General features: G+C 38.7%; 6 protein-coding genes and 2 non-coding genes across 9 annotated transcripts; 3 read left to right on the forward strand and 5 right to left on the reverse strand.

Moving 5' to 3' along the window:
- Positions 1–758: 758 nt before the first annotated feature.
- Positions 759–2,586, reverse strand: LOC111785463 (glycerol-3-phosphate 2-O-acyltransferase 6-like). Its single transcript, XM_023665857.1, has 2 exons — positions 2,278–2,586; positions 759–2,026 (listed from the first exon to the last, which is right to left on the reverse strand). The coding sequence occupies exons 1-2, from the start codon at positions 2,569–2,571 to the stop codon at positions 785–787; spliced, it is 1,536 nt and encodes a 511-aa protein (XP_023521625.1). The 5' UTR covers positions 2,572–2,586; the 3' UTR covers positions 759–784.
- Positions 2,587–3,815: 1,229 nt separating this feature from the next.
- On the forward strand, positions 3,816–3,903 carry LOC111785466. The gene has a single exon (XR_002813672.1). It is a non-coding gene; the product is annotated as a small nucleolar RNA U54 (small nucleolar RNA).
- Positions 3,904–3,996: 93 nt separating this feature from the next.
- On the forward strand, positions 3,997–4,105 carry LOC111785467. The gene has a single exon (XR_002813673.1). It is a non-coding gene; the product is annotated as a small nucleolar RNA R64/Z200 family (small nucleolar RNA).
- Positions 4,106–4,647: 542 nt separating this feature from the next.
- Positions 4,648–6,741, reverse strand: LOC111785464 (AAA-ATPase At3g28580-like). Its single transcript, XM_023665858.1, has one exon. The coding sequence runs from the start codon at positions 6,476–6,478 to the stop codon at positions 4,856–4,858; it is 1,623 nt and encodes a 540-aa protein (XP_023521626.1). The 5' UTR covers positions 6,479–6,741; the 3' UTR covers positions 4,648–4,855.
- Positions 6,742–8,297: 1,556 nt separating this feature from the next.
- LOC111785460 (AAA-ATPase ASD, mitochondrial-like) lies at positions 8,298–10,003 on the reverse strand. Its single transcript, XM_023665852.1, has one exon. The coding sequence runs from the start codon at positions 9,964–9,966 to the stop codon at positions 8,404–8,406; it is 1,563 nt and encodes a 520-aa protein (XP_023521620.1). The 5' UTR covers positions 9,967–10,003; the 3' UTR covers positions 8,298–8,403.
- A 2,536-nt stretch (positions 10,004–12,539) lies between these two features.
- On the reverse strand, positions 12,540–16,005 carry LOC111785459 (beta-glucuronosyltransferase GlcAT14B-like). Its single transcript, XM_023665851.1, has 4 exons — positions 15,135–16,005; positions 14,961–15,036; positions 14,761–14,876; positions 12,540–13,489 (listed from the first exon to the last, which is right to left on the reverse strand). The coding sequence occupies exons 1-4, from the start codon at positions 15,712–15,714 to the stop codon at positions 12,975–12,977; spliced, it is 1,287 nt and encodes a 428-aa protein (XP_023521619.1). The 5' UTR covers positions 15,715–16,005; the 3' UTR covers positions 12,540–12,974.
- Positions 16,006–17,281: 1,276 nt separating this feature from the next.
- Positions 17,282–19,634, reverse strand: LOC111785461 (pentatricopeptide repeat-containing protein At5g39980, chloroplastic-like). Its single transcript, XM_023665853.1, has one exon. The coding sequence runs from the start codon at positions 19,480–19,482 to the stop codon at positions 17,425–17,427; it is 2,058 nt and encodes a 685-aa protein (XP_023521621.1). The 5' UTR covers positions 19,483–19,634; the 3' UTR covers positions 17,282–17,424.
- Positions 19,635–19,702: 68 nt separating this feature from the next.
- Positions 19,703–21,306, forward strand: LOC111785462. 2 transcript variants are annotated; one of them, XM_023665856.1, is made up of 3 exons: positions 19,703–20,558; positions 20,641–20,929; positions 21,005–21,306. In XM_023665856.1, the coding sequence occupies exons 1-3, from the start codon at positions 19,950–19,952 to the stop codon at positions 21,028–21,030; spliced, it is 924 nt and encodes a 307-aa protein (XP_023521624.1). In that variant the 5' UTR covers positions 19,703–19,949; the 3' UTR covers positions 21,031–21,306. The 2 variants fall into 2 exon arrangements, with proteins under 2 accessions (XP_023521624.1, XP_023521623.1); XM_023665855.1 differs by having other exon boundaries at positions 19,704–20,558; positions 20,641–21,306.
- Positions 21,307–21,703: the final 397 nt, after the last annotated feature.

Here is a 21,703-nt window from a genome sequence, read left to right on the forward strand (position 1 = left end):
TGAACCATTACTGCATGATTCTTTTCCTCTCTCTCTCTCATCAGGTTGGCCCCGAGTGCATTCTATTCGAGGCTCAAAGTGAGTGATTCTTTCATCTATGGAGTTAATTCCTATTCTAAATTTTGGTTAAAACGACGGTCTCGACACTAAAACGATTAGTTAACTATTAGCCTTACTAGAAAACATCGACCTTAGCATTGGCTGAGGAACTCAAGAACTTCATGGGAAGAGGAGCTTTAACACCAGCCAGGGTAAACATAGCTGTCGAACACTTGTGACACACGTGTGGATGAAAAATAAGAACCAAGATAAGATAGAATGGAATTGTCATAGACATTAGGTTAGGGATGAAATGGTAATGAGGCTTTAGGCCAAGCTAGTCTAGTCGAGGTGAAAAGAGTTATAAGAATTAAAGAGAAACGAAGAAAATTGAGCAAAAACGAGATGTTGGAGTTGGCCAAGCCAATATATGGTCAAGACGCTGTCTATTGAACTGCTCGATCACTCGTGTGCGTTTTTATGAGATACCACATCAGTTGAAAAGAAGAACTAAGCATGTGAACCCATTTTGTTGTAGACCACTTCTCGCCCTCTATCACTAGGCAGCTCCGGTGATAGCTGGTCGAGTCCAGTGTCGTACGTCGTGTGTTCTTGTTGTCCAAGAGTAATTACCTCATCAAGTTGTAAAATTTAAAACTTTCTAATTTTGTAAAAAAAAAAATCACACAATTCTAAAATTTTATTGTGCTACACACATAATTGAAGTTTTTTTTGTCTGGAATCCCTAGCAGCCCATTATCTTTGTAGACTCAACCTTCGATTTCTCGACAACGACGCCATCGTTTCCGGCGAGAGCTCTGTACTTGTCTTTTCTGGTGAAGTTAGTGCACTTATACGACAGCGTTGCAGCAATCATCCTCTGAATGTAATTCGCCACCTCGTGGCTCGATTTCCCGCCTCCGCCGCAGCTCAGTTCGTATGGCAATTTGTTCAGAAACGTCACTTCGTAGACCGGACTTGGGTTCATGAAGAAGTAAAACGGGTCCATCCCTTTCCACCCTCTCGCTGTCGTCCCGTGGAACATGCTCATTCGGTTCGACATCGCCACTGGAACGATCTCGTCTGTTAGCTCTGCGAACAATGCTGAGAATCGGAGCAGGAATGGCTCCCGACATGTCGTCCCTTCTGGGCAAATTGCTAAGTCGCCTTCTTGGAGTAAGTTCTTGATCATTGCGGCGTCGGCCGCTCGGTCGCGACTCAGGCGGACGGTTTTGATGGGAGAAATGATCTCCGAGAGGCGGGAGATTGAGTATGTCACGGCGGGGATTGGACGGCCGAGAGCGGTTGAGAGGAAGATTGGATCGAGAAGGGTTCGATGAGAACAAATGAAGAGGACGCCGGTTTGGCCGGTGGATTTCTTCGCCGGAGGTGGTGGTGTACCGTTGATTTTGACCCGAACGCCAAGAGCCCAAAAGGCATAGTACACAATCGGCATCGGGAGGAGAGAACCGGCAGCAATCCGCAAGCAAGCAAGAACAAACCCGACTGGAATCCATAGAACTAAAACCATCGCCATTAACGGCGTCGGCTTTTGAACCAGTCGCCCATCGTGGAACACGATTGGTTTAGGCAATTTATCGACGGTGACCGGCTTAACCTCCTGCTTCGCCGGAACCACATACCCCTCTTTGCAGAGCTTCATAAAGGGGTAATCAGTTTTCCGGTCACCGATCCCAATATCCGGCGTTGGGATTTCCCCCACCGCCGTAGCCTTGTTTTTTCCCACAATGATTCCAGGACTTTGAATCAGGCCGGTGGCTCGCCGGCCGATTGTGTGAATTTCAGTTCCGATGACTACGTCAGCGCCTAAGAACTCCTTCAGAAATGGTTCTACCATGATTCTTGGGTTTGCTGTTAAAACGCACCGTTTTCCACATGACGAAAATACCCTCCAAGTCTCCACGTGCAAGTCATGTGCATAGAACTTTGGTAGAACCGCACGCGCCACCGACTCGATGTCGGAAACCTTTGTTGAGATAATCAATTTAAGTTTTGAATTTTAATAATAATTAAACTTTTAACGCATCTATTTCTAAATAGTTTTCAAATTTAGTTTTATTAAAAAAATTAATTAATTTGAAGAAAAAATTACTTTTTAAATTAAATTTTCTATTTTATCAATTTTTATTCTAATTTTTTAACTTTTAAGTTTAAAATTTATTAAATATTTAATTACTAATAACTTCGTCTTTGAATTATAAAATGGTTTAGTTTTACCTTCATTCCAACGAATGTTGCGAAAATAAGGACACGAATACCAGCTGACTCGCAAATGAAGTAGTACAAAATTCCAGCGATCGGAGAGGCTAATAGTAAAAACAAAAGCCTCAAGACTCCACCCGCCTCAAAGGCGATAAGGGCGAAGTAAGGGAAAGAGCTACGCCCACAAAGCAATGTCCCATCCATGTCGGCGACGACCGTGTGCTTCTCCCGACCGAAGGATGAACAACGATCAATGGTTGGAAAGGTATTGTTGTTCATCGCACCATGCTGATCTTTTGCTTCCACCATTATTGGAGGAGTTTGAAGCAAGTAGCTTTGTTTTTAGAAGTTGAACTATGAATACATTACATTTATAATAAAAAGAGGGCGGAAGTTATGAAAACGACAAGTCGTTTGGCTTAAGAGACCAAAGAGCAAAGGTGGCGCCGAGATCTCAGAAGCCGACAAGTCGTCCTTGGAGTCACCGATCTTTCTATGTTAACTTGTACGCCTTGGAAAATCTATTTTTTTAAAATAAAAATTAAATATTTGTGCTTTGGCTGCTGGTGAGTGCCAAGATTTTTCTATATTTTATAATTTTTTTTCCTTTCTATTTTTTAAAATTTTTATTTATTTATTTTTTCTAATTCTTTTGGTCTAATTTTCATTTGTGGAATTTTTAAAAAAAATTAATAAAAATTATTTCTTAATTTTTAAATTTTATTTTGTTTTTTCAATAACATGAACTAATAAAATCAAACCAACTCGAAACAAAAATATTTTAACTAATTTAAATTATATTCAAATTGAAAAAACAATAAGCGACATATTATAATTGTTTAAAATGTTATGACTAGAAAATAATAATAAGTTATAATAACCTATAACTTTGTTTAGGTCGCCAATTTGCCAAGGTTTCGTGAATTCCTAGGATATCTTCATTTGTTGAAATGGTGGCTAAAACGATGTCGTTTATTATTTTTAAGGGAATAATAAAATCAAATATATATATATATATATATATATATATATTTTTTTTTTTTAACTAATGATTAATCTATTAGTTTTTGGACCCTTCGTTTGATTGGGCCGAAGGCTCAAAAGGGCAGAACCTTGTTCTGATCCTGTCTAGGGTTTCTCATCCAGCGGTCAAATTAGACCTATAAAAATGCGCCTCCAAGTTCGCATTGCGCGGTCTCTCTTCCACTTCTGTCTCTACTGTCTGCATATCTCTTTGATGGCCTCTCTCTGCGTTTGTTCGTCATTCTTTGTTACTTGAATAAAGTGATGAGATAAAATCTGCTGAAAAATGAACGGAAAATCCATTCTAAATCTATGATTCTTGGTATTTCTGTTGATTTGGCTATCTTTCTTTACATGTTTACTTGTTTGTTCGAGTATTTGAATCCTTGATTCTCGAGATTTGATGAGAATTTTGTGTTTGTTCGCGTTTTTTATTTAATCGCGACTGTTTTCAACTCCTAATTTGCTTCCACCTGTTTTGTTTTTTCTCTGATGTTTTTTCTACAAGATGTGCGTTTTTCTGTAGCGGTTGCTCTGTGATTACATGCCTTATCGGGCAATATACGCTATTCTGAAGTTGAAACTTCTGTAGAGATCTACTGAAACGCAATGAGAGCTTCCGCTACAGAGTTTTTTTCTTTGTGATTAGTGTAAATGCGTGTCGTCATTGGTTCTTGCTTTGTGGTAATTGCTTAGGTGTTTTTTTCGGTTCTTCTGCGGTGATGAATTATGAATAAAATTCACATGTCAGACTTCAGAGATTTTTCTTTTCTCGGAAAGAAAAGTCGATGAGAATGAATATTCATATTCTGAGCCTAAGTTTCTGATTAATCCTTTCATTTGGATTACTCTAAACCTACTTTTCTGATTAATCCTTTAATTTGGAGTCTCAATCTAAACAGACTCGACTTAAACTTGTGACTTCAACAGCGAGCTTCACTAGAAATAGAAATCCCAACCAGACTCACATGGTTTACTCTATATCCATCCATTTTCCTCTTGAATCATCTATTTTCAAGTGAGTTTCTGTTTGATCTTGTTATGAAAATGCTGTATTCACTCACCACAAAAGCCAAAAGATAAATGCTGTCGAAGTTAATCATATCCGTTTTATCAGCAAAAGTTTTCAAGCACGGTTCATAGTTTCAGCATTGCAGCTGAGGGTTTTTGGTACCTGTCGAAGTGTTTGAGAAAAAAAGCTCGATGATCATGTCTTTGAAACCACACCCTTTTTACTCACATTTCACTCGTCTCGTCTCGTTTCCTTATTTCATTTCCCTTTTGATTTAATTATATCTTCTTTTTTTTTTTTGGTCAGCCATTAAAGAAGATTCTGTAAGCTTCCATTGAATCAGTTCTCTATAACAAAGAATCAATGGCAGCAGGAGCTATCATAAAATATTAACAGGTGGGATTTGTCCATTAACATAGATATTATGTTACATAAATTTATACAACAAGCATATGCCCCAGACAACGGGCCAAACCACTTATCCTAGGAATCCATATTCACACACCTTTAACTTTAGCCTAATTAATTAAAATATGCATTGCCCTGTATTGCCATGTTTCAACTGTTCTGATTGTTCTCCATGTGACCATTTTCTTTTGCTTCTTTGGTTGCAACTCCGTTGCATTTAATTCCATTATTTTCGGCGGTGTAGATTGATGATTCTTCGTCCTTTTTCGCCGCCGCTTCCTTCTCTTCCTTCTCTTTTTCTGCCATTTTTGCTGCTTCCGCTTCCTTCTCTCTCTTCTCTTTTTCTGCCTTTTTTGCTGCTTCCGCTTCCTCCTCAGCCTTCTTCTTAGCTTCCTCTTTCGCACGCTCAAGAGCATTAACCATTCTCTTGAAGCACTCATCCGTTTCTTCACCCTCATATTTGGGCATCAAATTCTCAGCAACATCTGCCGGAGTCATCTCGGTTTCCTTTAACAATTGGTCAATTCTGTGGTACGATTCATGCCATTCAACGTCCAAGTAGTTCATTGATAGAACTTTGAAAGCCGCGAAACTACAGTATGACATCTCTATGTGTTTGTCCATTCTTCCTCTTCTAATCAGAGCTTCATCAAGCTTTTCCTTGTGATTGGTCGTGAAGATGATCAACCTCTCCCCACCGCATGCCGACCAAATTCCATCTATGAAGTTCAACAATCCAGAGAGTGTCACCTTGCTCTGTTTCTCCTCCTCTTTTACCGCCTGCTTAACAGGGTCTTTCATCTCTTTATCTTCCTCATCCTCTGTTTTCTTCTTCTTCCGTTGCCCAGTAAGATCAAGAGAGCAATCAATGTCCTCAATCACAATTATTGATTTGTTCGATATCTCAATCAATAGCTTTTTCAACTCACTATTATCCTTAACGGACGTGAGCTCGAGATCATAGACATCATACTCCATGAAATTGGCAATGGCAGCGATCATGGTGGACTTTCCAGTACCCGGCGGACCGTAGAGAAGATAGCCACGTTTCCAAGCCTTACCCACCTTCTCGTAATACTCTTTTCCGTTCTTAAACTTGATTAGATCGTTTATAATCCCTTGCTTCGTCTCAGGATCCATTGCCAGAGTTCGAAACTTTGCAGGATGCTCAAAAGGAACGTGCCTCCAGTTGCTTTTATGCCACCATTCGTTCTTGGAACTGTTCATATAAAGCTTCCGTTGCCGATTCTTCTTCTCCACCGACTTGCCTTCTTCCATGATGTGGTGTATAAAAGTTTCAAGAATGATCTCCCTGTGCTGGCGGTGGAAAGTGAGCTGGTAGGATCGTTTCTCATCGTTTGAAGGGTAACGAGAAAAGCTTTTATTGGTGAGCATAACTTTAGTGGAAGTCCACCAGATTTTAACGCCTTCATATTCGTCGATAACTTCTTCGTTATCATCCATACTGAGTATCAGAGATTTGCTGTTTTTGACCGCCTCCGCTCTCATACGCGTGGCCCGGATGGTGCTTCGGGAAGCAAGGTAGTTTTGAATGGCGGTAAAGGCTTCACTTCGGCGGAGACGCTCGCCGGTGTACTCAGGGAAGGTGATAGTGATGTAAGGGTAGAGAAAACCAGTAAGTTTGTGGGCATATCTGTCGATATGGCCACGGAGTGGGACGGGGAAATATTTCTGAATGATAGTTAAAACAAACAGGACGGTGGCCATTAAAGACCCGACTTGAGTCCACAGCTCCCCCATGGTCATCGCCATGGCTTCAGCAAAAGAGTAATTGGGAAGTTTTCAGTAGAGAAGTGGAGGAAGAACAGAGGTGGGTTTTCATTAATGAATGGACGACGAAGCTTAGCTGCAGACTTGGAGGTCTTTTTTAAAGAAGACGATGGCCCAACATCTTTCGTCGTAGCTTCATTTGTCAACACGCCGTTGTCATGCCTTAATATTAGTTCCTCATTTTTTTCTTTTATTTTATTTTCATGGCTGCTGACCGCTCCATTAAAGAAAAGGGTAGTGGGAAACTTGGCCCCGAAGTGAAACGAGAAGTCAAATTNTTTAATATTAGTTCCTCATTTTTTCTTTTATTTTATTTTCATGGCGGCTGACCGCTCCATTAAAGAAAATGGTAGTGGGAAACTTGGCCCCGAAGTGAAACGAGAAGTCAAATTGGAGTGAGGAAATTTTATATATAAATACCAAATTTATATTCTAAATTTTGAAAAATGTATTATTAATAAATGTTTTTTATACTTCAAAATGTATTAATAGCTTTTAATTTCAATATTATGTATATAAATGTTGAATTTAAAAAATCAAGAAACAAAACNAGAAACAAAACTCCACAAATTTTATATTTAAGGGATTAAAATATATGATTTTTTAATAATTTAGTTTGGTGTTACTCTCAATTTTACATTTAAATATATTTTAACATCTTTTCAAAATATTTATTTTAATTATTTTGAACGGTCATTGAACATTAAGAAAACTAATAATATTGGTCTTGGTTGGTTATATTAATTTTGAACGGTCATTGAACATTAAGTACCACTTGACACAATCGCACTTTCGAAGGCAGCGGACTTGTGCGGCACTCACTTTCGCGACAAGTGAGCTTAAGTCAATTTGTTGTCTATGGCCAAGCTAGATAACAACGGCTTGGAAAGAGAGATTTTGGAAAGAGACGTTATATAAAGCAAGAGAAAGATAACAACGACTTAGCATATATAACCTTGGGTAGGGAGTTTACTATATATGACTGGAAATTATGCTCATGTAAGCATGCTAATGTATATACTCAACACTACGTGTGTTGTTAGTTTTTTTAAAACGAATAAAGTTAAGAACTTAAATGTCATTATTAAGTCATTAACTTTAAAATTTCAAAATTTGATCACAAATTGAAAATTGCAATTTACTCTAAAGTTTGATTGCTATTTTGGATTTTTACTCACTCGCGGCGCTCACCCGCTGTGACAAACATACATACGGATAGGGTAGCTTACTTAGACCACACGGCGCAGAGGTGGTGGAGAGTTGACACCATGCCTCCCCTTGTAGTACATTTTAAGGCATTTTCAATCCTTCTCAAGTAGATGTCATTTTGGTGAGTGAATATATGACCTCGTGCATAGTCCGTTGAGTATCACACCAAAATTTGTGAGAGTTCATCTTTCATATAAACAAACTTAATTCCTGAGCTGTATGTCGAAACTCATATATAAACCCCAACTTTTGAGGTTATGGTTTGAGCCCTACCCAACCCTCCTCAAGCTTGTCTTTAGACACTCATGTCGCCTCCTTATGTTGCGTATTAAAGTCATGATAAGTATAGAAGTTTTATATGCATCATCTCATTAAACCATAATTTTTAATGCNTCCATGATTTTTAATGCATGACATCGTGCATGTTGTATTTCATATGTTAAAATACAAATGCGTACATCACGTTAACAAGCCCGTCTAGTGGGTTCTGTTTCTAGGCAAACCTCCTGACTGTCTCTGCACCCNCATTTATTACTGAGCGATCATTTAGGGGCCTTAACTGGTGATCCGGGCGGTTTAGACGATGGATGGATGGATGGAAAATAGAAGATTTGTGGCCCATTACATAGAAAACTGAAATCTAGCAAGTTTCATAACAACTAATTGCACGAAATACAGAGGAAAACAGAATTCAACTCTCAATTCTTCTCATCTTTCTTTGTCTCACCATTTTCTTTTGCTTCTGTACCTCCAATTCCATTGCTTTTCATTTCATTATCTTTGATCTTCTTCTCCTTCTCCTTCTCCTTCTCTTTTTCCGCCATTTTTGCGGCTTCAGCTTCTTCCTCTGCTTTCTTCTTCTTCTTCTCAGCTTCCTCTTTCGCATCCTCAAGAGCTTCAACTAATCTCTTGAAACAATCATCCGTTGTTTCACCCTCATACTTCGGCATCAAATTCTCAGCCACATCCGCCGGACTCATCTCGGCTTCCTCTAACAATTCCCCAATTTTGTGGTACGAATCATGCCACTCAACATCCAAGTAATTCCTCGAAAGAGATTTGAAAGCTTCGAACCCACAGAATGGCATCTCTATGTGTTTGTCCATTCTTCCCCTTCTAATCAAAGCTTCATCAAGCTTCTCCTTGTGATTGGTCGTGAAGATTATCAGCCGTTCCCCGCCGCACGCCGACCAAATCCCGTCGATGAAATTCAACAACCCAGAAAGTGTCACCTTGCTTTGTTTTTCCTCTTCTTTTTCCGCCTTCTTAACAGGGTCTTTCTTCTCCTCTGTTTCTTCCTCATCCTCTGTTTTCTTCTTCTTCTTCCGTTGGCCGGTAAGATCAAGAGAGCAATCAATGTCCTCAATCACAATCATTGCTTTATTCGATATCTCAATCAATAGCTTTTTCAGCTCACTATTATCCTTAACAGATGTCAGCTCCAGATCATACACATCATACTCCATGAAATTGGCCATGGCGGCGATCATGGTGGACTTCCCAGTCCCCGGCGGACCATACAGAAGATACCCACGTTTCCAAGCCTTACCCACCTTCTCATAATACTCTTTTCCATTCTTAAACTTGATTAAATCGTTGATAATCTCTTGCTTCTTCTTGGGATCCATAGCCAGAGTCTTAAAATTAGCAGGATGCTCAAAAGGAACATGCCTCCAATTGCTTTTATGCCCCCAATCGTTCTTGGCGTTGTTCATATAAAGCTTCCGCTGCCGATTCATCTGCTCCACCGCCTTGCCCTGTTCCATGATGTGGTTAATAAAAGACCCAAGAATGGCGTCTCTGTGGCGGCGGTGGAAAGTGAGCTTGTAGAATCGTCTCTCATCGTTTGAAGGGTAATAAGAAACAGAGGGATTCTTGGACGTAGTTTTGCTGGAAGTCCACCAGATTTGGACGCCTTCAAATTCGTCAATAACTTCTTCATTATCATCCATACTGAGTATCAGAGATTTGCTATCTTTGACCGCCTCTGCTCTCATACGGTTGGCCCGGATGGAGCTTCGGGAAGCGAGGTAGTTCTGGATGGCGGAAAAGGCTTCACTACGGCGGAGACGCTCGCCGGTGTACTCAGGGAAGGTGATAGTGATGTAAGGGTAAAGAAAACCGGTGAGTTTGTGGGCATATCTCTGGACATGGCCACGGAATTGGTAAGGGAAATATTGCTGAATAATTGCCCAAACAAACATGAGGGTGGCCATTAAAGAGCCGACTTGAGTCCAGAGCTCCCCCATCTTCATCGCCATGGCTTCTGCAAAAGGCTAATCCAACATGGGTTTTTAAATGAACGGACGACGGAGCTAAGCTGCTGACTTGCAAGTCTTCTCTTAAGAACACGACAAGAACAACAGCTTCGCCGTGGCTTCATCGGTCAACATCCAACGGTCATTTTTAATATTAAATTTTCAGTTTTTTTTTTTTTTTTTTTTTTTTTTTTAACAAAGAAATAAAAAGTAGGAAATTTTGTCGCCACGTCACGTGGTCGTAATCCGTCAAATTTGATGTGATCTACTAGTCTAAGTCTAATTATTTTAATAAATAAATTAATAATTTCAAAAATAAAAATATAACAGAAAATTAAAATACTAATATATATATATATGATATATTAGAGAAAAAAAAAAGGAAGAAAATAGGGAAATTAGTTAAGAAATAAAAAGAAATTATGTTACTTTTTCTGAAAATTGAGATGGGTCAAGTCAATGGGTCAAGTCTTCTAAGAGTCGTAATTATATATATATATATTAACGAGTCAAAGATGGCTTACGACAAGTCAAAGAAATTTCCCTTCCCACGCGCTTGTTTGGACATGGTTTCTTTTCGTACGTGTGAACAAAGGAACCCTAAAACAAGTGGGTGCGTACCTTCATTTTTTTTAATTTATTTTATTTTATTAAATAGTATTAAATTAAATTGTTATTTTAATCGGGTTAAAATAATAAAATATATTTATAATTTTTCTAAAAAAATATTTTTAATTTTTTTTTTTAAATTTCAATAATAATCCTAAACTAAAGAGGTTTCAACAATATTATTAAACTTTAAAAAGTTTTAATAATATCCTATAAAAATTTTAAAAGTTCATAAATATTCTTATCACTAAATTTGGATGATGAAAGTCTCACGTCGGCTAGTTTAAGGAACGATCATGAGTTTATAATCAAATAATACTCCCTCGATTGGTGTGAAGCCTCTTGGGAAGCCCAAAGCAAAGCTACGAGATCTTATACTTAAAATGGACAATATCATACCATTGTGGAGAGTTGTGTTCGTCTAGGGTATCAGAGTCATGTCTTAAACTTAGTCGTGTCAATAGATTGGTAAATCCTCAAATATCGAACAAAGGACTTCAAAAGAAAGGGAGTCGACCATCCTCGAAGGCATAGTAAAAGTCCCACATCGGTGTTAATTTAGGGAACGATCATGAGTTTATAGAGTTTAGAATGCTCTCTCCATTGGTGTGAGGCCTTATGCTCAAAGTGGACAATATCATACTATTGTGGAGAGTAGTGATTTCTAACCATTAATACTCAGCATATGAACGAAAACTTTTTATCTGCATCTCACACATTATTTCCTAACTTTTTAATATTCAATTTTGAAGTTCAAGACTCAAGAAAAAAACATTTTCCTCAGCTGAGCTACTTCACCTGCTTTCCCCTTCACAATTTTGAGTTTCGTCTTTCTTCGTTTACTGTTCATTCATAACCTTTCAAACACAACTGATAGCCATTCGGACTCGCTGAAAGGTCAAGCTCATTCATCTCTCCCTAATTTCACCTCAGACCTCACACCTGATTTCCTCTTCTCGGCTCGCTGCTTGCCTCTAAAAGGGACCTGCAGGGGCCAGAGGTTTGATTATTATAGACTATGATGACCGGTTCCGAACTACTTCACCTATTGATTCAAACACTCACTCGGTAAAGCATATGAAATTGATTGACGAGTGTTTTTATTTTTTAAAAAAAAGTTAGAAATTTTGAAGTTTTTAAAAAGTTAAAAGAAACACTTTTTATAATTAAAACGGTATTTTAAAAACATTTTTAAAGTTCAAAAACTTGCCAACAAATGTTTTTTTTAGATTTAAAAAAAAATTAAGACTATGAAACTTTTGAAATCAGCCCAAAATTAAAAAATTTAAGAGTATTTTAATTAATTTAGGAAAGTATATTTAAAAATTTAAGAATATTTTAATTAATACAGAAAGTATATTAAAAAATGTAAGAGTATTTTAATTAATTTAAGAAAGTATGTTTAAGAATATTTTAATTAATTAAATAGATTAAATTAAATATTATTTATAATTTCCCAATTTACCCTCTTCTTCATTCCCCTGTTTCCCTCTCCAAACAAAAAAAACATCCCAAATGGCGGCTATGTGGGTGATGGAGCTATGGACTCACGTCGGGTCATTCATGACGTTGAATGGCATGATTCGTACCACAAAATTGGGCAATTGTTAGGGGAAGCCGAGATGAGTCCGGCGGATGTGGCTGAGAATTTGATGCCGAAGTATGAGGGTGAAGCAACGGATGATTGTTTCAAGAGATTAGTTGAAGCTCTTGAGGATTCGAAACAGGAAGCTGAGAAGAAGAAGAAGAAAGCAGAGGAAGAAGCTGAAGCCGCAAAAATGGCAGAAACAGAGGAAACTGCCAATCCACATTCATCCAGAGAAACAAAAGAGAATAATTGAGGATAAATAACAAAGTGACGAAAAGGCCCTCGGCTTTGATTTATTATAGGATAAAACATTAATTAAATCAAATTAGTAGATAAGATATGGCATCTAAAACATTAATTAAGGACTAGAGAACCCCTATGATATCAAACTTCTAAGAGCACAAGAACACTAAATTTAGAGGTTTCAAAGATTCTGACAGAATTTTGATACTAACAGTATGCAGAAATTTCATGAACTAAGAGTCAGTCACACCCAAATTCTTCCATCCATTTGGGTATTACAAAGGAAAGGTATCAGTGGAACAAAAACAGAAGTGTTGCCACAGCAGCGGCGGCGGCGGCGGCAGCAGCAGAGGGATTGAGGAAAAAAGAACCTGTCAAGAAGCTTTGTAAGAAAACAAAAAGCTAAGAGAATTGTTGTTGTGTACACTTTCAGCCATTTCCTTCCCAAACACCAAAATATATGATGATTCTCCCGATTCTCCATGATCTGAGTTTTACCATTTGGGATTTTTAGTATGTTGTCGATGATGGTGATGATGATGATGATGATGATGATGATGATGTATCTCCTTTATTTGCATTGTCGAGGTCGAAAGTTCTCTTCGGATAATAGAGAGCTGATCAGAGTTTCAAGTCGTTTTGCTCCAGGACCTGGTTTCAATACATTAGTATTGCCGGTGATTGAGCATGGATCGGTCCCATTTTTGTGGCTTCCAATGCACCAACCACCGGAAACTACCATGTTGGGGCGTTTGTGTAGAAGTTTCTTGTCGATTTCATCGAGAACGGGATCTTCTCCTTCGATCTTTCTAGCAAATGGAGCATTGCTATCTACCATTCTTTGCATGTCATTGATATTGAGATGGTGAGGATGTTGTTTGGGAGGATTGTCCCATGATATGAAATGGAGGTCGCTGTTCACTGTAGTGTTTTGGAACTGTTGAGCGTTGCAGACGACGGTGTGGAAGTACCCTTCTGGAGAAGATATGAAGTTTGCATAATACATTAGGACGATCCGAGGTAGGTTTTCCCAACCCCATATGCAGTAGTCGATAAAGGGCCGAGAAAGCGCCATCCAAGCCGAACCTGTGATAAGGTAAGAGTTCAGTAAAAGAACTCCCATAAAAAATCATCCGTTCAAGCAAAGATGAAATGATACAGTATGCCAACAAATAACATCCAAAACTGAGTTAAATACAGTAGCCGAACAAATAACATTCAGTTGATATTCAATGAGTTAAATGCAGAACAGAATCACTATATTTGCACCTTGAAACAACAACATACTCTAATCTTAACTAAAAACAGAAAAAAGCGTAAATACTCGCATCCTTCATTTTGTTTACTATGTTTGTGAGACCCCACGTCGGTTAGAGAGGGTGTGGAAACCTCTCTCTAATAGAGGTGTTTTAAAAACTGTGAGCCTGACGGCGATACGTAACGGGCCAAAGCAAACAATATCTGTCAACGGTAGGCTTGGCCTGTTACATTGCATTATGCCCCTGTTCTATCCCAAAGGATCCACCTAAGGCCAATATAGCGTTTATCTTTCTAAAGCTACCGCTTCATACAAGTAAGAAACGAATATCCTCAAGATTTCCGACATGAACTGTTCCCATCACCAAGTCAGATTCTAAGCAAGTACTTGAGGTTTTCCACCAACACTTCTAATAAACCTTAAAACATAAGAAAATGTTTCCACCATGACATTCAAATGCCGTACAATGAGAAGGCGGACCTATACTTTTGTATGGCCTTCAAATTCTATTTAGATCAGTAACTTAATGATCAAATCATCCACTAACTCATACCACCATTCCCATGTAATTTCTAGAGTTCCCTTGTTTTGAAACTCATTTAATAGCTACGATCAAAACACAACCCACACGACACCGTTACATAGTTCCCCGACACTTCGAAAGCAAAAGGAAACATGACATTTAGGCCATTAAAAAGTTCTTGCTGTTCTTCTCCTCTGTTCATTACGAAAAGACGGTCGTACTAATGAGTTGTCAAATAATCGATAACAAGATCATCAGTTATGCTTATCCAAAGCCCATGTAATAATATCAAGTGGATGATCTAAGCTAAGTTACCGGAAAACTCAGAAGGTCATTAGCACAGAACAAATCGATATCGAACCTACGAGGAGCATAAAACAATTGTTGAATGACAGCTCCTATAACAGGATTACAACAGCAACTATGATACACCCATCAAAGGAAAAAACTTCAATTGTTATCTATAAGAACAGATTAAAAGGAAAAAAGAAAGAAAAAACTCATAAACCATGGTCATTCAAACATGTATTCGCCAAATTTTCGTTCTAAGAAACCGAAAATTGTTTCGAAGCCTACCAGTAAAGAGTTTAAAGGCTGTTGGCACACTTCTCCGCTGTGTAATCCAAAACACATCAGCCTTCTTCGACATATACAACCCTGGATCAATAATCACTGGTTTAGCCCTCTGACTCCTACAAACATCAACACTCGATATCAATAAGAACTCTTCACAAAAAACAAGCCAAAAGAATCAAAAGAAGAAGCCTATCACTTACTCTTTCCATCCAATGTTGCTTGTATGATCTATGAAATTGAGATCACGAGACAAGTAAGAAAAAGTATGCAGTAGATCTAGCAAAAAAAGTCCAAAATCCATCAATAAGATTTGTCAATTCATATCCAGCACCTCCACCAAACAAAAACAAGACAAGAAAAAAACAACAACCCACCATCTTGTGTAACAAGAGGATAATCTGAAGCACTGAGGTTAATAAACCAATCCCAATCGCCACCTTCTCGGAGCAAAATCGCGGCGGCGTGCAATGTAGTGGCCACCATAGTCGGACCTCGATAGGTAACAAGATTAGCCTTAGTGATGACCTTAACATTCCCAAATTTGTTAAAAATGGAATGATTCTGGACATAATTTTGCAGATCCAGCCGCTCCTCCGGCGGCGATTCGAGGTCCAAATGCAAAACATACCGATTAATCGGATGATACAAAGCTTCAAGCGTCCGTTTCAACATGTTGCCCTCTCCGATTGAACCCGAAATTAGGTACGCGAATCGCGGCGGCGGAGGGAGCGATGAAACTGGAACCGGATGAAGCTTCGATTCAACAAAGAACGAACTAGAAACAGCCAGCGATTTGTAAAACGGAAACAGAGAGGTTCCTCCCGGCGAGGTCATCAATGAAAGAAACAGAAGGAACAGAGATACCATGGAGCCTATTGCCAAGAGGAAGATCCATCGCCGCTCCATGTTCGGTGGGTGTCTGAAATGCATATAATAACTCCTCAATTTCTTCATTTCACCTCAAGAATCGGATTGCCCACAAATAAAACGCTTCAAACATGAGGGTTTTGAGTGTCTAAATGGAAAAAGGAGTTGAATGTGAAGTTGGGTGTTCTTCGATCTCCACTGCAACTGAATTAGAACTAACACGAAAAGGAAAGAATTTGAGTGTTCAGTTGAGAAACGAACTAGAACCCATTTTTTACAATGAGAAAATACAGTGAAACTGAAGATTTATATATCCCTCTCTCTTCCCATCTTCAACCTGCCATTGCTATCTCACTAACCTACCATTGATGGAAATGAAGACACGAGATTTAGCCTATTTTAACTACGGAAATAGCATTATTATATAAATACCCTATCAAATTAATTTTACGTTTTAAATCTATTTTAAATGCTTTTTTTTTTTTTATACTGATTTTTTCATAGCCATTATTATAAATAAAATTAAAAAATATTACAATTAAATTATATATTATTATAAAGAAAGTTTTCTATGCAAGGAAGGAATTTGCAAAAGGAAGAAAAAATGTTTTTTTTAAAGACTTTCCGTCTTCAATAAAATAGTCAAAGATTTTATTTCCTTAAATAAACTAAATGCGTTTTTTTAATTTACTAATTTATTTTATATCTTAAATTTGAATTTGTTTATGTTATATACACAATTAAACGAGTTATGGTGATATTTTATTATTTGTTTTACATTATACAAAAATTAATATCTTAGAAATTTTAGGTCATTAAATTAAAAATGGAAAAATATTGTGAGAGGGAGTTTGGTTTTATTTAAAGTCATCAAATTACTTTAAAAGGTGGAAGTTTTAATGGCATTATTATTGGAAACTAAACTGAAGAAAAAATTAATGAAAGTGAAAGGTCGGTTCTTAATTAAAATTTTCCATATTTTTCAATTTTTTTTTGCTTGAAAAAAAAAATAACAATCTTTAATTGTATGGTTTTAAATTAAATTTACACCAAATGAAACCTTTTGTTAATAAATGATATGTAAGGAAGTAATTGACAAATGAAACCATTTGTTAATAAATGATATGTAAGGAAGTAATTGACAAAAAAAAATATTAATGGTAAAATTAAATGAGGAAACCGATAATTTTGAATTCAAATGGAACTTAAATACATTTATTTTTTCTAGGAGACTGGAGTAGGGCTAGACTCCATTTAGACTCCATTTATGGAACTTAAATACATTTATTTTCTCGGAGAGACTGGAGTAGGGCTAGACTCTTTTTATGTATGGTAGACACATTTTACAATTGTGAGTCGACAATACTCGTCGGAGTAGGGCTAGACTCTCTTCATAGTAGACGCATTTTAAAATTGTGAGACGACAATACTGGTCGGAGTAGGGCTAGACTCTCCATAGTAGACGTGTTTTAAAATTGTGAAACAGTGATACGTAATAGGCTAAAACAGATAATATCTGCTAGCGGTGGCTTGGGCTGTTATTGATGGTATCAGAGCCAGACACCGAGCAGTGTGTTAGCGAGAACATTGGACTTTCAAGAGGTGGATTGTGAGATCTCACGTTGTTTGAAGAGGGGAACGAAGCCTAGTCGTATCCAAATATCATGATTGGTTAAGCAAGAACTTTGCCTCATTGACCAAGTTTGTGTGGCAATATGCATATTTTACAAATGATGTTCAATAAGGAATCATTTAGCTAGTTAAACTTTACTGTACACAGGAAGGTAGAATTCAAAGTCAGGATCTTGAAATGGACATTTCATTCATCCTGTTCATAATCCGAGACGCATCGTTAAGTCTATTAGCTCTTTCGTAGATACTCGCAACGACGAGGTGCAGTTCCTTCTTATTGATATTGGGATCGGAGTCGAGCCTTTCGAACAACTCCTCCAATCTCTTGTAATCCTTTCTTGCACCATAGAGACTGAGCATCTGGAAGTGCACTTCGTCTGGAAAAACACAGCCCTCTTCTTGCATCTCCGTATATACAGCATCGGCCTTGTCAAAGTCCCTCAGCTTCCCATAAGCGTTTAGGACAAGGGCAATGACATTAGAGCTTGGGAAATGTCCCACGCTTCTCATCTTCTCAAACACCTCCACCACATTTTTGTGCTTCTTGTTCCTCGAAAACAGGTCGATCATGCACCCGAAAACAGATATATCCTTTAACTCACCCGCATCAAATGCTTGACGAAACACCCAAGTGGCTTCTTCGACTCGACCAGCTCTAGCAAGAATGGTAATCGCTGTCTTCCTCGGAATGTTGTCTGGTTGCTTTAACTCTTGAATCAAACGCTTGGCATGAGCAACCAAGCCTGCACGCTCATAGGCCACAATCATAGTCTGGTAAAGGACCTGATCAATCTCAGCACCAGAGCTTCTCAGCTTCTGGAATAGCATTGCAGCTCTATCCAACTTTCCTGCTTTACCCCATATTGAAATTATTGTTGAGTATGTGATAGCATTTGGTTCAATACCTCTATTTTGCATCTCTTGTATGAGATTTGTTGCTTTTTCATGCTCCAAGGACTTCCCATATATCTTGATCATGGTGTTATATGTCACGACGTTCTGCTCGATCTCCTTCCTCTGCATCAACCGGAAAAGGTGTATTGCTTCCCCGAAAAGCTCGGCCTCACCATAAACCCTCAGAATGGTGTTGTAACTCACAACATTCGGTTCAATTCCCATCTTTCTCATGCTCCAAAACAGCCGATCAGCTTCCTTCACCATATCCAATTGACCATAAACATCAATCATAATGTTACAAGTTGTAAGATTAAGCGGGCAGTTGACCTCTGTCATCTCAGAAAACACAGAGAGTGCCTCCAAGAACTTCTCATTCTCAACAAACATACTCAGCAAAGTGGAATAGCTAACAGTATCGGGCACAACATCCACAGCTCTCATCTCTTTCAACAAAAAACGAGCCTCTCTAAAAAGCTTAGCTTTTCCAAACACATTAATCATGGAGTTATAGGCTACAATATCTGGGGTAATCCCAGATCTTTTCAATCTCGAAAAAATAGAAATAGCCTTTGAATAATCACAGAGTTTACGAGAAAGCTCAATCAAATTACTGTACAAAACAAGGTCACCAGACACACGATCTTGCTCCATTTTTTGTAGCCAAGAGAGGGCAGCATCAAACATACCCTCTTTGCCAAAATAAGTGATAAGGGTCGAATAAGTATACCTATCAGCCGCAAGAGCTCTCTGGCGCATTTCGTCGAACAGCCCATGTGCAAGTTCCCACTGTTTAGCACGTAGCACATTTCGTAGAACAACATTGTAAGCGAAGACCGAAGGAGTGTAAAGAGCCTCTTCGTTGATCCAATCGAGAATCGCAAGCGACCTTTGCCAGTCCGATTCTCGCGACAGAATCGACACCATAAACCGCATTGAAAGCTGCCGCCCTTTGTACGGCGACAGAATCGAGTAAAGCTCTTGCTCGTTCTTCGTTTGTCCAATTGACGCTAAAAGCTCGTCCATATCAACGCTGTGGTCTAAATGTGAGGACTCTCTTTGCCTCCTCGCACTTCGCTCGTACTTTTGGGGAAATGGGGTTGTGGTTGATTTCTCAGATGGGGTTTTTCTTCTCCATACATCTTTGGATGTTGAAGAAGATGAAGCTCTGGGAACTGAAATCCGAATTCTGGGCTTTGATTTAAACTCACTCAGGCAAACTTTGAGGTTATTTCTGGTTTCGATTAGGCACAAGAAGACGGGGGAAGAGAAGGATGAAGTCGATTGTAATTGCATTGAAGAAGGTGAGATTAAAGAGATAATAACCATTTCAACAAAGGGAATTAGTTCATAATTTTGAGGAGTGAAGAGGAGAGAGCAGAGATTTCTTCGCAGCTCCGTTCCCGGCGCCGGTGACGGAGACCCCTTCGCGTTTTCGCTTCTTCGTGCCTTCTTTGTATTTTTTTCTATTTCATTTATTGCCTTTTTCTTCATATGAACTAATTTCAATAATGTTCTTAAATTATATAATACATTTACCCAAATTACAAATTTTTTATTAATTATGTAAAAGAAAAAGATGAAATTACAAATTTATTAAAAATAAAAAACAGTGGGAGATTTGAACCACAAATAATGGGGTGCTGGAATTAGCAGATTCCGGCGAGGCAAAGCCGTAGGGTCCTCCATTTTCGGGTTTACACCAATTGTTTTTCACCTAAAAAGGGTTGTCTTGAATTTTGGGTCATATTTTGTTGTTGTTGTTGTTGTTGTTGATTCCGTCGTCCAGGATTGCGATGGAGCTATTCCAGAAGGCCAAAGTGGTTCGTCTAAAAAGCCACCATGACAAGTACCTCCTTGCAGAGGACGACGAAGAAAGCGTGTACCAAGACCGCAACGGCTCGGTCAAAAACGCCAAATGGACGGTCGAATTCGTCGACAATCCCCCCGGCCTCCGCTTCAAGAGCTGCTTTGGTAAATACCTAACCGCCTCCAATCTCCCCTTTCTTCTGGGCATGACCGGCAAGAAGGTCCTGCAAACCCTACCCCAAAAGCCCGATCCCTCCACCGAGTGGGAGGCCCTCCGTGAGGGCTTTCTAGTCAGGCTCAAAACTCGGTACGGCCAGTTTCTTAGGGCCAATAGCGGCTTGCCTCCCTGGCGCAACTCCGTTACTCATGATATTCCTTTTAGAACCGCCACCAAGGATTGGATCCTTTGGGACATCGATATCCTCCAGGTTCGATCTCCCAGCTCTGTTCATTACCACTCGTCTGCACCTACTCTTCCACCACCGCCTCCACCCTCCAAGCACAAACCCCACCAACACCATCATCACCATTTCCGCCGCCGGCATTGCAAGGTCGTGGACTCCTCGCCGTCACGGGATCATCATTGTAGAGAACAGGTGGTTTGGTCTGCAATCCACAGCTATATTTCTATTGGGTTTGAAGTTGAAAGTCTTATATATACATATTAATGACTTGCAGTCAGGCGAATCAGAAGATGGGTCACCAATGACAGCGGCGGAGGGGAGGGTGATCCATTACTATGTGGCAAACAGGAAAGGGGAGGTGAAGAAGGGAGTAGAAGAGGTGAGTTTTACATTCAAAGGGAGTCAGCCGGAGGAGTTGAAGGAGAAGTTGATAGAGGAGTCGGGCCTCCCCGACATCATTGTCTGTACTCAGAATCCTCTTAATGGAAAACTCTATCCTCTCCGCCTCCATCTTCCTCCAAACAATGCCGGCCTGCACGTTGTGCTGGTCCCTTCTTCTAATGGTCAGTATACTTGTCTTTTGTCTTCAACATTTTCTTGATCTCCTCGTATAATTGCTGCTGCTTTGATGTTACTAGATATCGAGACGCTCGGGAGTCCGTAGAGCCAAGAACCAGATTTGAACCAGATTTAAACCGGTGATACGAGGATTTTCAGTCTTCTACTCAACTAACTGAGCTATCCCCGCTAGAGAAATCAATCAAACCACAAAGTTTTCTTTCTAGAAAAGTTTAGGACCTCCAAATTTGACTTACAGTCATCTCATTCTCCAAGACTTAGCTCCAAATCTACTTATATTCTTTGATAACTCCCAATTGAATCTTTGGTTTGAATTTTTGTGTATTAATTGTAACATACAAAATGACTCTTTCTTTGTATCACTTCTAAATTATTCTTTTATTCTTTTATTATGTATTCTATGTATTACTATGATCAAATGGGAATAGGNTAATTGAATTTTTGTATTACTTCGTTCAATTCGGATAAAAAAAATTTCTATTCGATGAATTATAGAGTTAACAAAATGTATATATTTTTGTCCATAAACCAAATAAAGTACCTCTTTTCATCGGTTTNCACTTCTAAATTATTCTTTTATTCTTTTATTATGTATTCTATGTATTACTATGATCAAATGGGAATAGGTCGCAAAACTTCGTTCAATTCGGATAAAAAAAAATTCTATTCGATGAATTATAGAGTTAACAAAATGTAAATATTTTTTGTCCATAAACCAAATAAAGTACCTCTTTTCATCGGTTTTCTACTACTAGGGC

This window comes from Cucurbita pepo, unplaced genomic scaffold (assembly GCF_002806865.2).
Source record: "Cucurbita pepo subsp. pepo cultivar mu-cu-16 unplaced genomic scaffold, ASM280686v2 Cp4.1_scaffold000498, whole genome shotgun sequence".
NCBI lineage: Eukaryota > Viridiplantae > Streptophyta > Magnoliopsida > Cucurbitales > Cucurbitaceae > Cucurbita > Cucurbita pepo.

What these genes read in the sequence shown, in the direction of transcription:
- LOC111785463 (XM_023665857.1), bottom strand. Translation starts at nt 2,571, where the DNA reads ATGGTGGAAGCAAAAGATCAGCATGGTGCGATGAACAACAATACCTTT. An exon ending in CAACATTCGTTGGAATGAAG is followed by an intron (nt 2,027 to 2,277) that starts GTAAAACTAAAC and finishes ATCTCAACAAAG; the next exon opens with GTTTCCGACATCGAGTCGGT.
- LOC111785464 (XM_023665858.1), bottom strand. Translation starts at nt 6,478, where the DNA reads ATGGCGATGACCATGGGGGAGCTGTGGACTCAAGTCGGGTCTTTAATG.
- LOC111785460 (XM_023665852.1), bottom strand. Translation starts at nt 9,966, where the DNA reads ATGGCGATGAAGATGGGGGAGCTCTGGACTCAAGTCGGCTCTTTAATG.
- LOC111785459 (XM_023665851.1), bottom strand. Translation starts at nt 15,714, where the DNA reads ATGAAGAAATTGAGGAGTTATTATATGCATTTCAGACACCCACCGAAC. An exon ending in TCCTCTTGTTACACAAGATG is followed by an intron (nt 15,037 to 15,134) that starts GTGGGTTGTTGT and finishes TTTTTTTGCTAG; the next exon opens with ATCTACTGCATACTTTTTCT. An exon ending in AGCCTTTAAACTCTTTACTG is followed by an intron (nt 13,490 to 14,760) that starts GTAGGCTTCGAA and finishes ACCTTATCACAG; the next exon opens with GTTCGGCTTGGATGGCGCTT.
- LOC111785461 (XM_023665853.1), bottom strand. Translation starts at nt 19,482, where the DNA reads ATGGTTATTATCTCTTTAATCTCACCTTCTTCAATGCAATTACAATCG.
- LOC111785462 (XM_023665855.1), top strand. Translation starts at nt 19,950, where the DNA reads ATGGAGCTATTCCAGAAGGCCAAAGTGGTTCGTCTAAAAAGCCACCAT. An exon ending in ATCATCATTGTAGAGAACAG is followed by an intron (nt 20,559 to 20,640) that starts GTGGTTTGGTCT and finishes AATGACTTGCAG; the next exon opens with TCAGGCGAATCAGAAGATGG.